Genomic DNA, 24,939 nt, shown 5'->3' on the forward strand with positions numbered 1-24,939 from the left:
CTACTTCTAACCATAACAAATCAAAAAACCTGAAGGGTCCTTTGGATTAGAGCAACAATAAAATCTCACCTTAGCATACAATCTCCCGGGTTCCAAATCCATTCATACAATAAGAAGGGTCCTTTTGCCGTATTACATGCAAACCACTGCCAAGACAATCTTTGTATCAACATCACCACATTTTCAACCACGGCAGCCACATTATTAAATATCAAATCGTTTCGACTCCTCCATGTTTGTAAACAGGAATTACTCACTTGCTGATATGATTATTGCTGATATGATTACTCACTTAATCAATGGTTATTTGTATTAATAACCATAATTTGCATCTAATACTTACAAAGACATGTCCACATAAGTATTCATCGAGACAAATTCAAGGGCGACATTTCTTTTGTAATTGGGGATGAAGCTAAGGGGCTAAAATCGTCAAATTTTAATAAATCCGTTTAAATGAATGGTAAAATCAGAAGAAAAAAAACTATACTAAAAATTGGTATCCCCTCTCTAAATACAAAAATATATTAATTCCTATACATAAGATTATTCATTTTTCATATACACTATCTTGCTTGTAACAATGTCATGGAAACTTCATTATTTGAATACACTTCATTATTTGAATGCAGCTTACTAGTTCCTGATGAAGATCCTAATTGGTGTGGATAAAAGGCCGGTTCCTTTGGATTAGGCAATGATTTTTCACCATTCAACATTAGAACTGCAGCTGACATATCTGGCCTATCATCAGCTCTCTCTTGAACACATAAAAGTCCTATCTGAATACATCTCGATATTTCAGGTTCGGCTTCAACAAATGAATCGCGTAGAGTTTCGTCAATTAGCTTCAATGGTGTTTGTTCTGACCACATCCGCCATGCCTAGAGGACATAAAAATTTAAGATTATTAGTTGAGTATCAAATAGCAGATATATGCGATTTAGTACAAAGTGTTGTCAAATAATGTTGTTATAGATAGCACTATATCGTATTGAAATTTGAACAAACCACAATTTTATGCGATCGTCAACACTTTTTTGAATATGCCTATATGTTATTGTAAATGGACTATATTCTGAGACTTACAAATCCAAGAAGGTCAAGATCGTCATAGTCAACATATTCTCGATTCTTTTTTCCACTAATTGTCTCTAATATAATAACGCCGAAACTAAAGACATCAGATTTCACTGAGAAAAATCCACGGATTGCGAACTCTGGAGATATGTAACCACTGAAACACAGAACAAGGAAAAAACATACGAAGCTTAGAAAAAGAGGTAGTGAATATCAATGTTTTTTTTTCCTTCATAAAGTGACAAATTAAAGTCAGTTAAGCAAGCTTACTAAGTTCCTACTACTCTTCGTGTTTCGCCTTCACCTTCATCTCCCCATAATGTTCTAGCGAGACCAAAGTCTGATATTTTAGGAATCATATTTTCGTCTAGAAGAATATTGCTGGTCTTGAGATCTCTGTGGATAATCCTTAATCTTGAATCTTCGTGAAGATAAAGAAGTCCTCGAGCAATTCCACATATTATTTGGAATCGTTGAGTCCAATGCAGTAAACTTTTTCTAGTTTCATCTGATAGAAGTTTTCAGTTTAGTTAGAAAAGAATTGTACAAAAAATCGGAAAAAAAGTGATAGATATAGGATAAGATTTCAAACCAAAAATGAAGTAGTCCAAGCTTCTGTTGATCATGAATTCATATATCAAGAGTTTCTCATCATTTTGAATGCAACAGCCAAGTAGTTTCACAAGATTTCTGTGCTGAAGATTTGCAATTAACTTAACTTCATTTATGAACTCTTTTGGTCCTTGTCCTGAAGTATTGCAAAGCCTCTTCACAGCTATGTCTTGTCCATTTTCCAATTTACCCTGATAAAATCATTATTTGGAATGTTAGAGAAGCTAATGAAACTCAATTAAGAATAGATTTTAAGTTCTAGCTTTTACAAATTTTTCATATTTAGTTCTTAAAGTCATAAAAAAACTCTTAAAAGCTTATAGCTGTTATGAAAAATTTAAGTGAAATAGCTTATCAAAAAATTGAGGTACACATATAGTCATGCCATCTCGCATCCGATGACCTCGTCGCGCCCAACACTATTGGGCTTGAGGAGCGGATATAAATGGTGGCTGACCTGATCAGAAACCTGATAGCAGGCGGCCCAGCAGGTGGAGCAGAAGGCTCTGATACCGTCTTCGAATTGAGAGTTGGGCTTAGCTCAACCCTACAAAACCAGTTTGTAAGGAGAGGATTGTCTCTACTTTTTAAACATATATCAATGTCATCTCGCAACCGATGTGAGACTTCTTAACACTAGAAATTTTATAAAATTATAGCAAGATTAGATTACGTTGCTCCGAGTGGAACTGGACTCGGATCTATAAGCAAGGTCTCCAGTTGGAGCCTTGTGGAAGGACAAATACGTGGTTGGGAGAGGAGACCTCACTTAAGGTGGTCAATCAACCAGATTCTCTGACAGAAATTAGTCATCGACAAAGTTGTTGGATACTTTGCACCAATGATATGGTTACCAAAAAAAAGAACTAGCTCTATTATACCTTGTAAACTGGTCCAAATCCTCCTTGCCCCAATTTGTTATCAATGGAAAAGTTATTGGTTGCATTAGCTATGGTTGGTAGATCAAATATTGGTATGTCAATATCATCATTTTCTTTGCTTTCAGTTTGATTCTTGGAGCTAAATATTGGAATCACCCCTGAAAAAGGATAGAAGAATGATTGTTAATGCCTAGTTACAATTGTTGAACAATCATTTTGACATAAACACAATAAATCAGTTTCAATTAACTAAAAGTTTACCTGGTTTTTCTAGTTTCTTTCTCCGACGATGCAATAAGAATCCTAATACTATCAGGATCACAATAAACACAATACATCCGACTAGAATTCCAGCGAGCTTCTTCTTCTTCGAGCCTGTGTTATGGTCTGATATATTGGTCAAAAGCACTGTTATTAGTCACAACAAAATTTTGAGCAGTTCAGAAATCCAAAAGTTAAGGTATATAATGCACTTCACAATAAAAAAGGCTTAGAATGAGTTCAATGAATAGGGAAGTTGGTCGCGAAATTGTGAGTCAGTCAAAATCATCTCCGAATATTGCAAATTAACAGTTACAAGTTACAACCTTAAAATTGTAAAGCATCAGTCAAAATAGTCAATTCACTAATTTCTTACAGTTAGATGCTACAACATGATACGCTAAACGAACAAGTGACGTCTCCCATGGATTCCAAACTAATGCCACATGACCAGAGGAAAAATTGAGTAAGAAATCTACGCGGTAAAAGTTGTTTAACGTTTTCAAATCCCATGTCACAGTTTTAGAGTTGCCATGAAATGCATCAATTTAACACGCCATATAAGTTTTTCGTGATATGACATTGACGTAGGATCCAAGTGATAGACCGCACGTTCATTTAACATGTCATATCATTAGCCTCTAATAGCAAAACTTGACGTGTCTGAATCCCATATCACAGTTTTAGAGTTGCCATGAAATGCATTAACTCAACACGCTATACAAGTTTTTCATGATTTGACATTCGCGTAGGATCGAAGTGTTAGGCCACGTGTTCATTTAACATGTCATATAATTAACCTCTAGCAGCAGAAGTTAACAAAATAACCAATTTGACTGATGCAACTTTAGGGATTTATCTACCTATTTATAAAATTCAAGGACTATTTAGATCGATGCTCACAATTTTAAGGACCAATTTAACTATGCGGCCACTTGAATTCATATATTATACTACTGTATTTAAATGAAAACTAAAAATTAAGGTAGATAAGGTAGAAAGTATTAGCACCTAGTTCTGAAGCTGCAACTCTTATGTAAAGGTCTTGTCCTCCGGAGGGTAATTTTCGGACATCCAAAATGTTATTAAACCAAATCAAGCAACCGCTACCGCCATTTCTGATATCCAAACTTGCATAAGCTGTACAAGAACAATTTCCCAGACAGAATCTCTCACATTCATCAAGGTTCATGCTCTTATTAAACCACGATTTTGATGTATCTGGCAACTTCATTCCCACATGCTTCAAAAAACCATCACTGTTGTTATCACAATCTAATTTCACTTTCCTAACACAACCATCCGACCATTTCTGCGAATCCCAATTTTCTTGAGACTTTGGAATGAAACCTTCAAGACAATCACATACTTTTGGCGAGTTAGCAGCATCACAATTAGCATTTCCACCACATAGAGCATAATTATCACACTGATCTGAAGGGCCAACAAAGAAAATTTGCCAACTATTTAACTGATCCGAAAAAGTGTAACGCGATATTTGCCCGGCTGAAGTTAGTATATACCTCGAAACAACTGACTTGTCCAAAAGATCATATCCATAAGAAACTTCTTTATCAGTAATCACAAATGAAAAATTATAAGCTTTGTAAAGTGTTGTAGAAGCAATTCCAGATAAAATATTTCCATTCCAAGAACCAACTCTAAACAATAATTTATTTCCTTTAGTAATCACTACTTGAGGAAAACCAGTAGAATCTATATGATATGAATATAAACCAGTAGCAGGATCTTCTGTATCTGTCCAAGAAACCAACCCTTTATAATCACCAGTTACTAAATCGGTTCGAAGTCGCATACCTGGAATCAAAGTATCACTAGGAAGATCAAAACTTTGCCATAAAACATCATCTGGGTTGGTCTCATCTTTCACAATAAGGTTTCCACTTTCCAATAATTCCACAATTGGTTTTGTAACTTTTGTAGCTGTTTTTGATGAATTAGTGGACCATATCATAACCCCTTTTGAATCAAGAACAACAAGAGTTCCTTTATCAGTAAGATTCAAAGATCCTGATGAGTTTTGTAATGGAGAATCTTTATTGGCAATCCATATAAGTGTTTTTGGTGAAATATCTTTGTACCATATACCAAAATATTGGAAATTTGATTGTTGAAAGTTGAAAAAACCAGCTTCAAAAGTTTCATTTTTTGAGATTAGTGTTTCATTTTGTTTTAGAGATTGTCCTAAAACAATGGTTTCTAAGGTGTTGAAGGTTGGTATCAAGTTGAAGAGAAGAAAGGTATAAACTAATAGCACCTTGAAGCTTTCCATTCATTTCTCAATTGGTGGATTTGGTCTAAAAATTTTGGTTGTTTTTTTAAGTATAAAATAGATGTAAAATCTTCTAGAGTTGGTGTTGTAATTGAATTTTTCTGACAGATTATTGTGTGGTTTCATTTGATGATTAAAGGAAATGTGTTTAGATTAGGAGTCAAATAAAGTTTCTAATTTGTCAAAATAATATACTTTTCAAAAAAAAAAAAAATGTCAAAATAATACAACAGCAACATTAACTTCTTGCGACCAAGCAAACTCAGAGTTTCACTATCCGTATTTATAACTCTTATCGTATTTTCTTTGTCAAAAAAAAAGTCTTATGGTATTTTTCAATTCAGAAATTAATATGTATTCTTTTATGTATGGATGTGTTTGTTATACTGACTTTTATGTCTCAAGCAGGGGTCAAAATAGGATAAGTGGAGTTAGGTTTTGTAATTCTATATTACTTTCGGTTATTACTATAGGTAAAAAAATCACTTTTCAAATTTATTAAGAAATTGTTGTGACATTTATTTATTTAAGCAAGTTGGCTTTTAGAGCATAAAATGTTTTTTTTATGGCTTGTAGTCATTCATTTTTACCTAAAGATGTTTTTAAAAAACCTTAATTTGCTCTATTTAAGAAAATAGTTTGGCCAAACCTGAAAGAGGAAAGAGGAACTTTGATTTCTAGAAACATCAAATTCATGATGAAATGTAATATTAAAAAGAAACATGTTATAGGGCCATCTTCAATGCTATTGAGTTTGATGTTTTCTCTTCTCATCCCCGTGAATCTTTTATCTCTCTTGAATTTCCAATTTTGTCTTTAAAAACTTCGGCTCGTAGAAACCGAAGTTTTTTTTTTTGCCTTGAAAACAAATTTCGGTTTCTAAAAACTGAAATTTACTCTGAATTTGCACTAGTAAAAATTCGATTTCTGCGAACCGAATCTTTCTGCAAGAGCAAAATTAGAATATTGGGGGTATAAAAAATTCATGGGAGGTGGGGAGACAAAAAATCATTGGGTTTTTGGGTTTTCTAGCTGATAGCAACATGGTGCCTTTTATTAGATGTTGGTTTTTCATTTTTTGGTTTTGCCTCTTTTTCATCAAATTATTGCAAAAAAAAAAAAAACACTTACATGTATCAGTGCCTTGATTTGCTAAAAAAAACATTTTTATTGTTCAATAATTTATCAACACTTTGATAAATCATTGCATATATGATTTCACAAAATAATGCAGTTGGCATAATATGACATCATATAAAGCATTAAGATCTAATATCTTGAACAAAATTATTTTAAATTTTAAAATAAATAAAGTGCATAAGTTTTAATATAAAATTTCTATGTATAATACACTAACAAGTGTTCTAAAAACATGTTAACATTTCTATCAATGAAATACATCAAATTTGATTTGTCAAATAATACATCAACAGCAACGACAATCTTTGAACTAAAATAATGAGACCTATAAAGTATAAAAATCAAGGCATAATTACATCTACTATTTTTTAATTTTATTATTGATTGGTCTTTTAAATTAAGTTGCTATATAACACAAGTGGTAAAATATTGACAAGTCATAAAATATTGCGTATAAAAAAATTAAAAAAAAAAAAAAAAAAGTGGCAAAATATTGCAAAGTCATAATATCCATGTCACCTTATTTTCTTCATTCTTCCATAACTCAAATTTAAAAACTCTAGAACCTCACAAAAACCCACAAAATATAAATTGACATTCCTATATGAATTGTTAATGGTTAGAAGGAGAACCAAAATTGTGTTTTTTTCCCAAAATGTTGTATTACTTATGAACATTCAAAGTTCAAACATGGGTCCAACATCAATCTCATCAATTCGACCTAAATGTGTACATAGCTATTTTATTCAAAACATGTGTTACGTACAAAATAATCAATTATTTCAACTTGGATCTTTTTTGCAAAATTGAAATAATCAAAACATTGAAAACATCTTTTTTTTTGGTTGATTGACGAAATGACAAAGTCATTAAAAACTCACACACATAAAGTGGAGTGACTGAGGTTCGAACCCCGATCCTGACATCCAACACTAGCAATTTTGGCATTTCTGCCGGTTGAGCTAGGATTTGTGGACACATTGAAAACATCTTTATGTTGACTAAATAAAAACATTATTTGCATAAAAGTTTGGTTACCCCATCAATATCTTATTCCCACTAAATTAAAAGAAATTATTAGGTAAGAGTAAGACTTGGCTCTTTGTGGCTAGAAATTAATGCTGTTATATTATATTCATAAATCATAAATATGAAAAATCTTTTTGACTTTACAAGTCTTGGTTGGTTCCACTTGAAATCTTTTTGACATTTTCTTTGATCCTATAGCCAAAGCACAAAATCATCAACTTTCAAATAATTCAAATATGACACAAACTCTTTAAAGTTGTAACAAATTTTTTGAGGAGTTATGAATGGAAAGCTTCAAGGTGCTTCTAGCTTATTGCTTTCTATTCTTCAACTTCATACCAACCTTTAACACCTTAGAAACCATTGTTCTAGGACAATCTCTCAAACATAATGAGACACTAATCTCAGAAAATGGAACTTTTGAAGCTGGTTTCTTCAACTTTGGAGATTCAAATAACCAATATTTTGGTATATGGTATAAGGATATTTCACCACAAACTATTGTGTGGATAGCAAATAGAGATGATCCATTAGGAAACTCAGCAGGAACTTTGAATGTCACAGATAAAGGAACTCTTATTGTTCTTGATTCAAAAGGGGTTATATGGTCTTCTGATTCATCAAAAACAGCAACAAATGTTACAAAACCAATTGTTCAACTCTTGGAAAATGGAAACCTTATTGTGAAAGATGAAACCAACCCAGATGATATTTTGTGGCAAAGTTTCGATACTCCTGGTGATACTTTACTACCTGGTATGAAAGTTAGAAGCAGTTTAGTAAATAGTGATAAAAAGGGTTTGGTTTCTTGGAGAGATACACAAGATCCTGCAACTGGTTTATATTCGTATCGTATAGATACTAATGGTTTACCTCAAGTAGCGATTGAACAAGGAAACTCATTTTATGTCAGAATAGGATCATGGAATGGAAATATGTTAGCCGGAATTCCTGCTATGATACTTTACGATTTCCTTAATTTTACATTAGTGACTACTGATAAGGAAGTTTCTTATGGATATCAACTTTTGGACAAGTCAATTGTTTCAAGATACAAGCTCACTTCATCCGGTCAAATAGCACGTTACGTGTTGGATGAGCAGACAAAGAATTGGAGTCTTTCATTTCTTGGCCCTTCAGATAGTTGTGATCATTATGTTACCTGTGGTGCAAATTCTAATTGTGATCCTAATAACACACCATCAAAAATATGTGAATGTCTTGAAGGTTTCATTCCAAAGTCTCAAGAAAAGTGGAATTTGCAGAAATGGTCGGATGGTTGTGTTAGGAGAGTTAAGTTAGATTGTGACAACAGGGATAAATTTTATAAGATTGTGGGAATGAAGTTGCCAGATACATCAAAATCTTGGTTTAATAAGAGCATGAACCTTGATGAATGTGAGAGATTCTGTAAGAGAAACTGTAATTGCACAGCATATGCAAATTTAGATGTCAGAAATGGTGGAAGTGGTTGCTTGCTTTGGTTTAATAGCATTATGGATGTCAAAAAACTAAGCTCTGGAGGACAAGACATTTACATCAGAGTTGCAGCTTCAGAACTAGGTGCTAATACTTTGTTTTCATCTGTTATGTGTTTATATATTGGATTGTAACTAACTCATCCTTAAGAAAACTAATTTGTACCGGCTTGTAAGGTGAAGATTGTCTCTACTTATAAACCCCATGTTCAGGCAATCTCATATCTGATGTGAGACTCTTAACCCATCCCTCACACCCAGCACTATCGGTGTGTGTGAATATAAATGGCTCTCATACCATCTTAGATTTGGGTTGGGCCTAACTCAACCCTACAAAACAGGCTTTTAAGGTGAAGATTGCCTCTACTTATAAACTCATGTTCAGGACCATCTCACATCCGATGTGAGACTCTTAACAATGTGTTATATGGCGGAATTTTGGCATTCTGCCATCTGCCAAGGACAATAGTGATGAATAGGCTCTAATATCATATTAGGTTTATATCGGACATAACTCACCCTTATAAAATAAGCTTGCTAGGTGATGCGTCTCACCGTTTATAAACACTTTTCACATCTTATCTTCAAAATAGGACTTTTCCCAATACCATCTAGCTTCCTTAATTATTTTTTTCCCATTAAAATGCAGAAATAAAATATATAAAATCTTAGCCTTACTAAGCTGCAGATAATTTTTCATAGCAGACAGTTTTGAGGATGCATGTTATATATAGATTTCAGATTTCATCCTTTAGTTTAAGGTAGAAAACAGAACATGAAAGAATAGGTAGAAAACAGAAAGTGCATTGTTCAATACCTTTAAATGTGACGTTCTTTAAATTCCCTAACTTTGGCAATTCTGAACTGCTCAAAATTTTGGTGCTGACTAACAGTGTTCTTAACCTATATCAGACCATAAAAAAGGCATCAACAAGAAGCTTGCTGGAATTCTAGCAAGCTTAAGTTTGTTTATTATGATCATGATAATTCTTGGAGTCTCCATATATCGGAATCGGAGGAAGAAACTAGAGAATCCAGGTAACCTTTTTTAGTTATTCGAAACTGACTTATTTTGTTTATGTACAAATGATTGTTCAGCAAATGTTAATATGCTTTCACAATCATTCTTCTATCCTTTTTCAGGGCTGGTTCAAGTATTTAGCTTCAATAATCAAACTGATAACAAAGAAAATGAAGATATTGACATACCAATATTTGATCTACCAACCATAGCTAATGCAACCAATAACTTTTCCATTGATAACAAATTGGGGCAAGGAGGATTTGGACCAGTTTACAAGGTATAATAGAGCTAGTTTTTTTTTTTTTTTTTATGTAACCATGTCATTGATGCAAAGTATACACTAGCCTCGGACTCAAGACCTTGCTTAATGGATCTGAGTTGAGTTCTACTTGAACCGACTTAATGTTAGTATAGTTCTATAAAGGTATTTGTAGAAAAGAAAAAGTTAGGATAATCTTATAATAACCATGAATATTCTAATTCTAACTAATAATTTGTAAGAGCTTATTAAAGAGTTAAGAACAAGATATGATAAAATTGTATCAGCTAATCTGAATTGGGTGTCAATAGCTTATCTAAATTTCAAAATAATGATTGTCAGGGTAAATTGGAAAATGGACAAGATATAGCTGTGAAGAGGCTTTCCAATACTTCAGCACAAGGACCAAAAGAATTCATAAATGAAGTTAAACTAATTGCAAATCTTCAGCACAGAAATCTTGTGAAACTACTTGGCTGTTGCATTCATCATGATGAGAGACTCTTGATATATGAATTCATGATCAATAGAAGCTTGGACTACTTCATTTTTGGTTTGAAATTTTATCCTATATATCACTTGTTTTGATTTTATGTACCTTGATCAACAAGTTGTCTTCTTCTAACTAAGCTGAAACTTTTATATTATCAGATCAAACTAGAAAAAAATTACTCGGTTGGACTCGACGATTTCAAATTATTTGTGGGATTGCTCGAGGACTACTTTATCTTCACGAAGATTCAAGATTAAGGATTATCCACAGAGATCTCAAGACCAGTAATATTCTTCTAGGTGAAAATATGAATCCTAAAATATCAGACTTTGGTCTTGCTAGAACATTATGGGGAGATGAGGCAGAAGTGGAAACAAATAAAGTAGTAGGAACTCAGTAAGCATGCTTAGATGACTTGATTTTGTTGCTTTATGAAATATAAATATTCACTACCCATTTTCCTAAGTCCCATATCTTTTCTTTATGTTTCAGCGGTTACATATCTCCAGAGTATGCAGCACGTGGATTTTTCTCAGTGAAATCTGATGTCTTTAGTTTCGGCGTTATTATACTAGAGACGATAAGTGGAAAAAAGAACAGGGAATATAGTGACCATCATAATCTTGACCTTCTTGGATATGTAAGTCTAATGCTTTAGTCCATCAAAACAACATGTTTTGGTCTATTTAAAACACTGTTTTCAAGCGAAGATCACAGAAAATAGATATTTATACAAAGCAATAGCGCTACTATTTGACAATACTTTATACTAAATAGATCATGTATGGTGAAACAATATTAGTTTGTCAAAATTCCGCTACGCTATAGCACGGCTATATATCTGACAATATTAGTTTGCCAACAATGATTGACAAGTAAACTGAAAAACTCACAATCTTAATTTTCATTTCCTCTAGGCATGGAGAATGTGGTGTGAAACAACGCCGTTGAAGCTGATAGACGAAACTCTAAGCGATTCAATTGTTGTAGCTGAAGCTGAAGTATTGAGATGTATTCAGATAGGGCTTTTATGTGTGCAAGAGAGACCTGATGACAGGCCCGACATGTCAGCTGCAGTTCTAATGCTGAATGGTGAAAAAGCATTGCCGAAGCCAAAGGAACCAGCCTTTTATCCACACCAATTAGGATCTTCATCAGGAACTACTGTGCTGCATTCAAATAATGAAGTTTCCATAACATTGTTAGATGCAAGATAGTATATATGAAACCAAAGCCAATTTTCCTGTCAATATTAATTTGGCTTTTGTTTACAAGCACTTAACTACAAAAGAAACTTCTGGTAAAAGATTTTCTTTGTCTTTGTACACCTTTAGCTTTTTACCATTTTTCAGCTTCAATTCATTGAAAGTGTTATTAGATTGATTAGAGGCTTAATTATTTTGGTGCAAGGCATCTTTTTATTTGTATAAAAATTGAGGATGAACAAATATTATTAATTAACCTGGCACAAATGACAATTTTGCAATCATATCCGAGGAGATTTGAATTCCTACCCTTAAGGTTACAAACAAGGTCAGACTCTTATCACTGTGCTAATAGACTCACACTGGCTGAGATATGGTCAGCCAATTGTTTGTAAGATGTGGCCAATTGTTTATAATGATTGAATTAAGTTCAACTCAGATTCTAAAATGGTACCAAAGTCTAAGATCCGTTGGATCACCAGTTATCAAGTCACTGCTATTGGACCACTCGGGTTACGCTTCAGATGTCCAATCATGAGCTTGAGGGACAGACAATTTAACATTATATTTTAGTAATCCCTCCGGTCACTCTTATAAGCAAAAAACAACTTTTTAGGTTCATTGAAAAGTTGATGTCTCATGTATCTCGTGTATATCATAGGTCAGATACATCAGTTTTTTAATGAACTTAACAAGGGGATTTTTTTTGCTTATAATAGTCACCGGAGAGAGTATTTTATGTCAATCAAACATATTACATATACAAGCAAAACAAAGATAAAACAAGTTATCATAGCATTGGTATTTAAGACAGTGTTTGGATGGTTTCATTTGAGTTTTATCATAAAACATAATCATAAATATAAAAAGGATATGTGTATAAGCTATTTTCAGCAAGTTAAGTTATTATCTAAATGTGACCTAATTTTGAAGTATTTACCTGTTATTAGTCTTCTCTATTCCATTTCAGATTCTCTAATTGCTTCGTAGATATGAAAGCAAATTTACCCACTCCACAATCCACATGATTTCTGGAGTATATAAATATAAAAATACCGAGTTTGTGTCTACTTTCAAGAGGAAAAAGATGGTGCTTGCTTTTTTATAATGTGTATATAGTTCAGAGTTCGACCCTGAAAAATGCTACCGGAAGGTGAACAGTGTTTTTTTTAACCACCAAATATACGAATTAAATATACAAATGCACAATATATAATCATAACTAAAATCGACAATGATAATAAATTAACATTCAAAGTACTCAAACTGAACAAACATTTCACAATTACATATCAGTAAGTACTGCCCAAAAAAATAACTAGTACTATCCCAAAAAACATCATCAGTGCCAAAAAAAAAACATAGTTGACAATTCATAAAGAACACCATACTCTAACATTCACTATTTAAGAAGAACTTAAGATTGTATCAGTCTGTTCTCCTCCATTTCTATCATCAAAGAACATTAATTGTCGATACTTCTCTGATATGCGTATCGGAGAAGTATCCGACACGTATCAGTAATTTTTTTTAAAAAAATAATATTAATTTCTCGATACTTCTCCGATACGAGTATCGGACGAGTATCGGTATCGGACACGACACTTCGCCATTTTTGGAGTATTGGCGCTTCATAGCTTTCTTCCCATCTCTCTATTATTTATTTACAAAATCAATAACAAAAAAAAAAAACAACACGCAAAACTTTGTTTCTTCTCTCTTCTCAATCACAAAAATTTCTCTCTTCTCAATCGCAAAACTCAAAACAAATTTTGATGTTCGATTTCGACTGTGAATCAATCATAAGGTTTGTTGTTCGATTTCCACTGTGAATCAATCTCAAGTTTTGTTGTTGGATTTCTCTCTTCCTGCTATTTCGTTATGAACCCTAAAGTGTCTTGATGAAGATGAAGACTGTATGTACTGCACGTGAAGGTGGAGGTTTGAGTAAGACAAAAGAAGATTATATTAGTTTTATTGAAGAGGAATGATGAACTGAAGAACAATGAGGAAAATTTTATGATTGTCGTTGTAATCTTGAGGTTGTTGTTGATGTTATGTTTTACTGTAATTTGCATCATTTATTAATGAATCAAATTGTGTTGTTATATTTCAAATCAATTTGTAATTGTAGAATTGAAATGAAAATGGAGAAAAACTTGTTCTATTTTAATGTCCTGTTATTGGTAGCCTAAACATTGGTCGTCTAGAATTCAATTATTGTGATTAATCAATAAAACAAATTGGTCATCTAAAAATTTGTTGTATATGATATTCCTTCAATATGAGATGTTGTAACAATGATCTTATAAAATGAGACTTATATCAGGTGTTTTAACATGATATATATTGTCTTAACAGTGAATGTATTGTTGAAATAGAACCTATTATGTTTTTTCTTTTACGAAAGATAGTAACGTCTCACGTGAATTCTTCATTTTCTTATTTTTTATTTTAGTTTTTAAAATAATAAGTGACAAAAAAAAGCTGATGTGACAACTGAGTCACTTGACTTGTCACATCAGCGTTAACTTGATCAAAATTGATCTTTTACAAAAGAGAGTAAACATAAGAGGATAGAACTGCTATTTTAAAACGGATGGGCAAAATTGCAAGTTTCTAAAACATAAAGGGTCAAAAGTACAATTTAGCCAATATAATATTAATAGTGGATAATGCCCTAAAAGACAAGGTTAATAGAAGCTCAAGTAAACAACAATCCAACAATTAAATAAGACAAGACAAGATTCCAACTATTATAACTTTAAACTGTAAATAAATAAATAATAAAAAAAAAACCTATTATGACTTTAACTCTCTAAAAAGTTAATCTTACTTAACTTCCTAAACTAATCTTACTTTCTTAAAATATTCTAACTTAACTACCCATCACCCAAATAAAAGTTGCACCTTCCTCCTAGGGTGAGTGACTACTCATCACATCAATTGCTTTCAAGTTTCAAATATGTAAAGACTTGGGTCGGAGCAAATTCCGATTACTCAATTTCTTCATCTAAATTTGTCCGATATATAAATCGTTTAAAATTAAAAATATAAGATTGACGATTCAACAACCTGCAACCACCCTGTCCGACTGATATTTTGGTTCGGATTATTCAGTTTGGACCGGTCCACAGGTTTTCATCCACCTTACTATCGTGTGTTAATATTTGTTTTTTCTTGACAAAACCCGTAAGTCATACTAACTCCAACATTATTAATTCCTAAATATTAAATAGAAAAATCACATTAACATATTTCCTACTTAACAGTTCTACCCTTTAGAGAACCACAGCTTCCACGAAAAAGCTATGTAAGTTCCACTCCAAAATGGAAAATTGAAAAGATGATTAAAGGAGAATTGGAAAACTAAAAGATTATAGGTCTAGCTTAGATAAATTTGAATTTATGTTGTTATGATACTTTTAAATTATAAAATATATTAAATGTAAGTATTTTTTTTATTATTCTCTAAAAAAATGTTCTCTAAATAAGTTTTTGAACAAGTGTTCTCTAAATAAGTTGCAAGATTTTTCTCAGTTTCCTCTCTTTCAATCCTCTTAAAAGCCATTTTTTTCATCTTCATTCAAAACTTCCAAACAAAGTCTAAGTTACATATTCAATTCAGTGAACAATCGGCCTACAAATTTATATCAATGAAAACCCGACAACTAACAAATTCATGGCAAGGGGACTAACTTGATAAACTTTTTATAAAGTAAGATTAACTTAACACTTTATGAATGAATGTGAAAGACCAAATTAAAACATATAATAATAATGCAAGGGGCATAATTAGATCTTTAAGAAAAGGACTAAATTAGACATTTACTTTTTATTTTCTTAACATATTTCTAATTAAGAGTAGTGTTACTAATGGTAAAAAAACTAGTAATATTTTTTTTTGGTTACAAGAAAACTAGTAATCCTAACATCTTACATACTTTGCACATTCTTTAATCTTAGAGGATTCAGATTCTTAAATCTGTTTCAATCTTTCATGATTGAGTTTAGACTGTATGACTCGAAATAGTCTTTGATGATTGTTGTGTTCTATCGTAGGGATTTGTTGATATGTGAATCAATTTGTGTTGGCGATTTAAATCTGTGTGGTTGACTTTCCAATTGATTGGATATCCTTATCATTAGAGGTTGGAATGTTTGACTTGAAAAAGTCGTTTTGCTTGATGTTGTTCGTTGCAGGGTGTTGTTTTGAATCGATTCGTTGTTGATGATTGGTCCATTTGCTAGATTGTAGACTTCTGATTAATGTCTATTATGATTAACTAGAAGTTGGATTTGTTTCAATTGTTTGAGATCGATCTAGATGTCCTACACTTTTGTGTGGGTTGATTCGATTAAGTTTATATCCTCAATTTTGTATATATATATTTTTTATTTTTTTTATTTAATGCATTTAAGTTATATAGGCGAAGGATGAGAGTGAAGTCATCTTTATCCCTTGATGTTTAGATATACTCTTTGCATAGAAAAAAATTGTGCTCACCTTTTATTTAAAAAACTTATTATTTAAATTTTATTATTTCTTTTTTTTTTGGAATTGTTTTATTAATTCTTTATAACTTTACCTTTGAAAAAAAAATAAAAAATACCCACTAACTCAAATCAAAAGCACCTTCCTCCTACTAGGTGTGTTACTATTATAAATTCCAAAATATTTATTTAATAAAAAATATCACATCAAAATATTTTCTAATTGACAATTCTACCCTTTTGAGAACCTTCCACGAAAACACTAGGCAAGTTCACTCCAAAATCCAACTCCAACCTAAACAGTGTTTGTCTCTGACCAAGTTAATTCCTCGTCTGTTTCCTTAGCTGTCTTCAATGTATCTATGTCCACTCACCTTCTCAGAAAAAACCTCTCTCTTTCCTCTTCATCTTTATATATATACACATCTTCAATCTCCTTCATAATCATTCATATTCATAACCCAATAACCAAAAATCTCTCTTTATCTTCTAAACTTCTAAAGTTTCAATTTTTCTATGGCTTCACAAAACACTCAACAAGTTCAATTTCAAGACTCATTACCCTTGATGGCAAATAAGCTTGGTGGGGATGGATTAATTGATGAACTATGCAATGGTTTCAATCTTTTGATGGATTCTAACAAAAGGGTTATTACTTTTGAAAGTCTTAAGAAGAATTCAGCTTTGTTTGGATTACAAGATTTAAGTGATGAAGATCTTCAATCAATGATTGTTGAAGGTGATTTTGATGGTGATGGTGCTCTTAATCAATTGGAGTTTTGTGTTTTGATGTTTAGACTTAGTCCTGAACTTATGGATGGGTCTAAATTATGGTTGGAAGAAATGCTTCAACAAGAAATTAAAGATTTTTTCTAATTTTATTTTTTTTTGGGTAATTTTCCCTTATATTTATGTAAATTCAAGAGATAAATTTAATGATATGAAATGGAAGAAGTGATTCATATGATATGATGATTTTTATTTGTATTATTCTATATTCTTTTGTTCAATTTGATTACTATGCTCAAATGTTGGTTAGTCATGAAACATGGTTTCATTAAAAAAAATAAAAATGAAACATGGTTTTATGTCTTAAAAATTCAATTCATGTTTTTAATTCCAACTTTAAACAAAGTTTATAGTGATGTGAATTGGTTGTGATTTAGAGTTCAAATTAGCGGCTACCTATATTAGTGTTATTCTTAGAACAATTGGCCTAAAATTTAGAATAACTAGAAATAAAAAAATAATAAAAAGTTCATGCGTACCCCATGTATCGTTAAACCCCATGTATTGTTAAGCATATTAAAAATAGAAATAAAAGATAAAATTAATATTGATAAGATAACTTTTTACACTTTTAAATAATGTATTGAATGCATAAGTTTCAAGACAGGATTTTCATATTTATATATGTTTAATTTCATAATTTTTTTTTACATAAGATAAGAAAGTGAAAAAGACTTGGAAGCAAGGTTAATAGAATACCAAAAGTCAAGTGTTTTTCCTCCATTTAGGCTCCGTTTGGATTAGCTTATTTTTGATCTTATGTAAACAGTTTATGTAATTTTTATGCATTATTATAAGTTTGTCAAGGTAGTTTATGATAAAATAGGTTATAAAAATACAGTTTTCACTAGTATGAACTTATAAAATAGCATAAAATCTAATTTTTATTGTATAAGCTGTTTGCATAACCTCAAAAATAAGCTAATCCAAACGGTGCCTATAAGTATCATAAAAAGGGTTTTTCAAAATTATAAGGAAAATAAAATTCATACTTATTAAGAAAATTAAAATATAATAATTTGAAATCGTATGTTTTCCTCTTTTCTTCTCCTCTTCTAAGTTTAACTTTAACCGTCGTTACTTTCATTTTCCTTCTTAGTTTATCAAAAACCTGAAATCACTCCTCTAAATTGTTTTTTCTTTCTCGTTATATTAAATAAGTGTGATTTTCAAATATTTGTTTGTGTGATTTTCACATATTTATTTGTTTTGGGGTATTTTGTTGTCATGTCTTTGTGCGGTGTATTTTGTTTTTCTGTCTTTGTGCGGTGTTCATTTATTTCAGGTTGAAGGATTAGTTCCGATCAAGTGCAAATCATTCAATGTCGAATTTTGTATTATCAACGCTACAGATCTAGAGTCATGGACATTTCAGACATTTCAATATAGTCATATTAGTAGGCTTAAGTAATTTGTTGTTTTTGTTGAAACAAAATGTTGAAGCAAAATCAGATACACACACTCTGTGATTTGAGATAGATGAAGGAGAAGAGAGAAAAATGAATTCTTTATTAATTTGAGAGTAATTGTGAGTTACAATGAAGTGATAATGATCTGATACTGATCCGATACTGATCTAATCCAAAAAACCAGAGTATACATCTGTATTTATAAGCTATACAGTGTATCTTACTCTCTAAGTAACAACCTGTATCCAAAAACCATTCTTCAGGTGTTGAGACAGATGTAGATGCAGTCTCTCTTCAGAAACTGCAGCCATGAATGTGACTTCTCCACTACTTGAACCTTCTTGCACAAGCATTGCTTCATCATCTTCTGAGTCTGTTGCCTTTTCTTTCCCTTTCTTGTACCAGTAATCAGATGCATAATGACCATATTTTTCATAATTATAGCACTTAATGTGGCTCTTATCTTTTTTCTTTGAATTTGATGTTCCTCCTCCTTTCTTGAAGGATTCAGATTTTCCATCAAATTTATTGTGCTTTTGCGAAAAATTCTTTGACTTATCATGATTCTTTCCTTTATTCCCACCATTCTTCTTGAATGTTTCTACTTGCATAGCCTGTACAATTTCTTGAGCATTCTTTCTTTTATTTATCACTAATTCATGTGCCTCCAATGAGCCAACAAGATCTTCCAATTGCATAGTTGGAAAACTACCAGATTCTTGTATAGCAGCAATAATGTGATCATAGTTAGGGATTAAAGTTCTCATTACCTTTTCTATGATCATGCGATCTGTTATGATTTCTCCACAATTCTTCATTGTATGAACCAAACCCTGCACCTTTGAGACATATTCTGCAATTGACTCATTCTTATCCATCTCCAACACTTCATACTGACTCCTCAGAGCCTGTAACTTCATATTCTTTACCTTTTCTTCACCTTCATAGCACTTGACCAAGATATCCCATGCATCCGTTGACGATTAAGCACTTGAAATCTTGTCAAAATTCGCAGAATCTACTGCAGCTTGGGTCGCATACATGGCCTTGCTATCTTTCTTCTTAAGATCTCTATAACTGTTTCTTTGCTCTGGAGTTGCATTTGCTTGCAACTCTTGCACTCCATTAGTCACAACTTCTAGTGTATCTTGAAATCCAAACAAGGATCTCATCTGTTGGGTAATCCATTCCCAGACATAGCTTATGAATGTGATGAGAATTCACCCAAGAATTTGGATCTTTGTGCACTTTACACCGTGAACCAAAAGGCTCTAGATACCAATATGTTGAAACAAAATGTTGAAGCAAAAAATAGATACACACACTCTTTGATTTGAGAGAGAAGAAGGAGAAGAGAGAAAAAAGAATTATTTATTAATTTGAGAGTAATTGTGAGTTACAATGAAGTGATAATGATCTGATACTGATCTGATCCAAAAACCAGAGTATACATCTGTATTTATAAGCTATACAGTGTATCTTACTCTCTAAGTAACAACCTAACAAAATGTGTAACTGCCTAACTAACTAACTAACTGACTCAGCTAGACAGATGTTCATACACTTGTCGCTACACCTTAATATGGACAGATGTAACTACATCTGGCACAACATGATAGGTTTGACAATTACTAAACAACAATTTTATGCTATTATGGATGTTGTGAGCTTGTTCGCATATTCATCATTTTTGTTTTTAGCGAATTTGAATTTGTATTACATCGATGTATTCTATCAATTCAAAGAAATAAATATCGTTTATTTTTAATAAAAAAAATATATAATAATTTGAAGTATGATTTTTTATGTTTTCTTTAAAATAAGTTTTATGAAAAGATATACAAAAGTAAATTTAATTTCATCAGCATAAATAAAAATAATCTTAAAATTGATAAAAGTTTGATTTTTTTTTACCTATAATTTAGAACAAGAAGTCATTCTTTTAACTTATAAATTGAAATAGAGAGAGTACACTATGGTTTGGAGGATTTAAAAAGCTCGTGTGTTGAATATGGCTTCTTAGATGGTGGTTTCTTCATAAATTTTAAATTTTGCATTGTCCAATTGTGGACTTTCAAACAAAGTATACCGTTCAAATCATGCATCTTTAACAAAAGACAAAAGACACGAGTAATTGTGGATATTTCTGATGGTGAAGTTTATGATGGGAATGTCCATTAATTTTCCCATTATGGGAAAATGCTTATCTCACCATTGATACACTATCTATATATATTGGATGGCTTAAATTTAAAAGGATATTTTTATGGAGAGATTATACTATAATCTGTACCAAGTACCAACGTTCACGTTATGTAGGATTATATCGGTCTCAATAACATATCAGATGATTTTAGATGTTTGTAAAATTGAATATGGATGATCTGTATGATATAAACTTTCAATCCAACGGTTAATTTTGTAAAATTTGTATTCGTTGAAGTGTTATTGAGCGATGTAACATTACTCAAATGTTACACCGGTGTAATTTGATCCCTCCCCATATATATATATATATATGGGGAGGGATCAAATTACACTGGTATAACATTTGAGTGATGTTACACCGCTCAATAACGCTTTAATGAATACAAATTTTACAAAAATGTATAAACCATTAATCTTCATCGGTCTCAAGAACATATCAAACGATTTTAGATTTTTGTAAAACTTAACATGGATGATCTATACGATATAAGTATTCAATCCAACGGTGGATTTTGTAAAATTTGTATTTGTTAAAGCGTTATTGAGCGGTGTAACATCACTCAAATGTTATACCAGTGTAATTTGATCCCTCCCCATAAGCAGGGTTATATTGACTCCAAGAGTAACTCAAAAGAGTTACTCCACATCCTAACCCTTTATTTTGTTTTAATCTAATGAACCAATATTAATCATCATTAGTAATTATGTGACCTCATGTTTCTTAATTTATTTCAATTTATGGTTTCCATTTATCACTTTATGTATATTCATTTTTTCCTAAAATATTAATACAAGAATCCAAAATTAATTATTGGTAAAAACAAAAACAGAAAGAAATGGTGCTGTTTTTTCCCACATTTTTTTCTTCTTATTTTTTTTTTTATAAATCGGATATTTTCCTCTTCCAATTTACTTTGATCTTGATCTCTTGCATAAAAAAAAAATTACTTTGATCTTACACTAGGACGTATGGCAATCATTAATTTCTTTTGGTTTTTTTGGTTGATAAATAAGAAGAAATGGTGAATGATTTTATGATAATCAATGGAAAAGAAAATAATGATTTATTTTTTTCAAAAAAAAAAAAAGACTTTTCTTTTTGTTTACGATGACCGTGGATCGAACCCATGATCTATAACGTACTACCCAAATACATCATCAATAGACTAAACCTAGTGACTTTAAAAATTAAATAAATAATACTTTTGATAGAATAAAAGGAAATGTAAATATAGAGTAATTAAAGGAATCCATAAATATTGTGAGAATAGTTAAGAAACATGAGGTCACATGATTAATAATGATGATTAATATTGGTCCATTAGATTAAAACAAAATAAAGGGTTAGGATGTGGAGTAACTCAAAAGAGTTACTTTTGGAGTCAAAATAACCCTCCTCTATATATATATATATATATGAGGAGGGATCGGTTGACTCCATTAACTTACTCCGCATAATAACTCGATATCGGCATTATATTTCTTCAATCCAACCGTTGAATTCAAAGATCTTATTGAGTAGATCAACTCCACAATTGTAGGCTTTGTCGCAGATGTATACATTAGGCTGTTTTATGCTATTAACTCGGATGATGTCAGCATGTTGTCAGATTCATCCTTTTTAGTTTTTAACGAACTTGAATATCTAATGGTTTTGATCGATGTACTCTACCAATTTGAATAAATATTATTTTTAGTAAAAAAAAATGTAATAATTAAAGTGAGAGATGTGACTTTTACTTAATTTCCATTAAAAGGTATTGATGACTTTTCCTTATTTAAGTTAAGAATTGAATAAGTAAATTAAAAATTAATGTGAGTTGTCTCATGAGCTTAACTCAGTTGGTAGGGATATCGTACTATATATGCAGGAGCTCGAGTTTGAACTAGAGACACTCCACTTATTCACCTTCAAGGTGGATTTTCTAACCACTAAACTATTTGCCAAAAAAAAAAATTAAAAATGTGGGCTCAAGCTCAATTTAAAAAATAAAATACACTAACATAAATAACAACTAATATAAAAGCATTTACCCATGAAAATAAAAATTCTACAATGAGGCGCATTCCATTTTCATTAATCATTAACATGATCAAAGTACATCGATCAACAAGATCCACCATGCCTCTTTAGGGAACAACAAATTACACAAACATAGCTCAAGTCCAATTCTATAGCTCTAGCTAGAAATGGTAAGAGCATGACATACATTAATTGCAAAGCAAACAACTTATTTATGTTACACAATCCCTAGAAAAGGTGTGTCTAGCTAGGGATGGATCATTGAGTACTAAACAATATTGGCACCATAAGCATTGTCCACAACTAAGTTGGGCACCCACAAAATAGCTTTATTTCCAAGGAAATGACAAACCGGTTTAGTACCAGGATCAGCTTTCATAAGTTGTTTAAGCATTTCATGATTCATGCCAGAAGTATCGGTGTGACAAACGGCGAGTGCCTGAGTTTTTGTTCCATCGTTAGCCACCAACGGAACCATAAAAGCCTTAGTTCGATGAACTTCATGACAATAAAATACAACCTTTCGAAAATTCAATCTATGACACATCACTGCTTTCTCTCCTAGGTTTTGCACCGACTCAACGGTGTAATGTTCGTTTTTATCTATGAAGGAACTTGAAAGTGCTTGAATATTTTTTCCGAGTTTTGAAATTGCAAATCCAATTAATGTTCCTAAGGATTTTGCACAAAATTTTTGTTCTCCTTTAGCTGCTTCTTTCTTCACACATACCTCATTAAATGTATATCCTTCTTTTTCAATGTCTTTAATTTCACGCATCCATGTATAAACACCATAAGGTTGTGCAAAGGGACGTTTGCTGAATTGCACATTCATTGTGTTTCCTGGATAAAGATCTTGTTCATAGAAAAATGTTCTTGGATATTGTGTGTCATCAACTTCCATAGGGAGGTCATCAATTTCAACACCTGCATCATAATAAAATGGGCTTAAATTATTTCATTCATTTGATTATTTTTTGTCCAGTAACCTAATTGTTAGAAAATTCATTCAATCTTACTTTTATATCATGATGATGATGATAATTTTAAACCAATAGGGAGTAATACTCCCTTCTATCACATTCATTAAATAATTGAGATTTAAATATCACATTAATCCCTGTATATGTACGCGCTTTTTTTATTTTAGTTCATGTATACTTTTTTTTAAAAAAAGTCCCCTAATGTGCAAATCTTGTTGATCGATTTTCGTCCTTCCCGGTTGCATTTGTAGCTAATTGGTAGCTAATTAACTACCAATTAGCTACAAATACAGTCGTTTTTTAAGTGACGGAGGAAAATCAATAAGATTTGCACATTCAGGGACTTTTTTTTCTAAAAAACGATATAGGATACTAAAAGCAAAAAAGCGCGTACATACAGGGACAATATGTTTAATCGAATAATTTATGTACAGTATCTTATTATAAACTATGGACCTCCATCGATATAATATTTCATCAGCATCTCAACATCTCAATATGGTATTTGCAGACAAACATATTAATTAATAAGGTATTTATTTTTTTCTTTCATTAAAATTAATTAATAATTCTTTTTTTTGTTTTGTCAAGTAGTCTGGTAAATAGAAATTCCACGTTAAAGTTGAATAAGTGGAGTATCCAGAGTTCGAACCCCGACTCCTACATATATAATGCGATGTCCCTTACCAACTGAGCAGAGCTCACAGGGATAATTGATTAATAATACTATTTTATGTTAAATATAATTAAATAAATTTTTGAAAGAAATAAACTTAAAAAATACTCCTTCTAGTCTTATATACAAACAAAATTTCTTTTTTCGGGTTCATTGAATATTTGATATATCTAATCTATATATTACGAACTAAATACATCAGTTATTTAATAAACTTGAAAAAAAAATTATTTATATATGAGATCAGAGGGAGTAGTAACGTAATATAGTGATTAAAAACATATTAAACTGTGTTTTTTTGTTCTTTTTCTAGGAGAGTAATTCATGTAACCAATTAACCTTGAGGGCCAGGCTTTAGAAGTTCTCGCACAGAAGTGGGAATGGGAGTGTTAGGCCAAACAGCTTCCCAATATTCTTCTTCAGGAAGTAATGCATTGCTTTCTCCTGCAAGTGCAAGCTGCATATATATATATATATATATATCACATGAGTACAATCACTTACAATGAAAGGTAATGCAAATGAAAGGTTTTAGAGAACACTAAAAGTAACAAACATACAGACAGAACCGAAATGAAAATGAGTAGGTGCTTAAGTTCCAT

General features: G+C 31.6%; 5 protein-coding genes and 1 long non-coding RNA gene across 7 annotated transcripts; 2 read left to right on the forward strand and 4 right to left on the reverse strand.

Moving 5' to 3' along the window:
• Positions 1–485: 485 nt before the first annotated feature.
• Positions 486–5,391, reverse strand: LOC123895680 (G-type lectin S-receptor-like serine/threonine-protein kinase At4g27290). The gene is made up of 7 exons (XM_045946154.1): positions 3,846–5,391; positions 2,835–2,960; positions 2,574–2,731; positions 1,673–1,883; positions 1,351–1,588; positions 1,090–1,237; positions 486–884 (listed from the first exon to the last, which is right to left on the reverse strand). The coding sequence occupies exons 1-7, from the start codon at positions 5,125–5,127 to the stop codon at positions 567–569; spliced, it is 2,481 nt and encodes an 826-aa protein (XP_045802110.1). The 5' UTR covers positions 5,128–5,391; the 3' UTR covers positions 486–566.
• A 2,015-nt stretch (positions 5,392–7,406) lies between these two features.
• LOC123894741 (G-type lectin S-receptor-like serine/threonine-protein kinase At4g27290) lies at positions 7,407–12,150 on the forward strand. The gene is made up of 7 exons (XM_045944807.1): positions 7,407–8,859; positions 9,687–9,812; positions 9,918–10,075; positions 10,400–10,610; positions 10,709–10,946; positions 11,043–11,190; positions 11,468–12,150. The coding sequence occupies exons 1-7, from the start codon at positions 7,581–7,583 to the stop codon at positions 11,765–11,767; spliced, it is 2,460 nt and encodes an 819-aa protein (XP_045800763.1). The 5' UTR covers positions 7,407–7,580; the 3' UTR covers positions 11,768–12,150.
• Positions 9,663–12,884, reverse strand: LOC123894745. Of its 2 annotated transcripts, XR_006803897.1 has the most exons (3): positions 12,696–12,884; positions 11,444–11,719; positions 9,663–9,677 (listed from the first exon to the last, which is right to left on the reverse strand). It is a non-coding gene; the product is annotated as an uncharacterized LOC123894745 (long non-coding RNA). The 2 variants fall into 2 exon arrangements; XR_006803896.1 differs by lacking the exon at positions 9,663–9,677 and having other exon boundaries at positions 10,708–11,719; positions 12,696–12,871.
• Positions 12,885–16,609: 3,725 nt separating this feature from the next.
• Positions 16,610–17,216, forward strand: LOC123894743 (calcium-binding protein PBP1). The gene has a single exon (XM_045944809.1). The coding sequence runs from the start codon at positions 16,766–16,768 to the stop codon at positions 17,123–17,125; it is 360 nt and encodes a 119-aa protein (XP_045800765.1). The 5' UTR covers positions 16,610–16,765; the 3' UTR covers positions 17,126–17,216.
• Positions 17,217–18,674: 1,458 nt separating this feature from the next.
• Positions 18,675–19,367, reverse strand: LOC123896499. The gene has a single exon (XM_045946876.1). It carries the CDS (start codon positions 19,365–19,367, stop codon positions 18,675–18,677), a length of 693 nt encoding a protein of 230 aa, XP_045802832.1.
• Positions 19,368–22,946: 3,579 nt separating this feature from the next.
• LOC123894742 (embryonic abundant protein USP92-like) lies at positions 22,947–24,939 on the reverse strand. Its single transcript, XM_045944808.1, has 3 exons — positions 24,898–24,939; positions 24,677–24,794; positions 22,947–23,605 (listed from the first exon to the last, which is right to left on the reverse strand). The coding sequence occupies exons 1-3, from the start codon at positions 24,937–24,939 to the stop codon at positions 22,947–22,949; spliced, it is 819 nt and encodes a 272-aa protein (XP_045800764.1).

Source organism: Trifolium pratense, linkage group LG7 (genome assembly GCF_020283565.1).
Source record: "Trifolium pratense cultivar HEN17-A07 linkage group LG7, ARS_RC_1.1, whole genome shotgun sequence".
In the NCBI taxonomy this organism is placed as follows: Eukaryota; Viridiplantae; Streptophyta; class Magnoliopsida; order Fabales; family Fabaceae; genus Trifolium; species Trifolium pratense.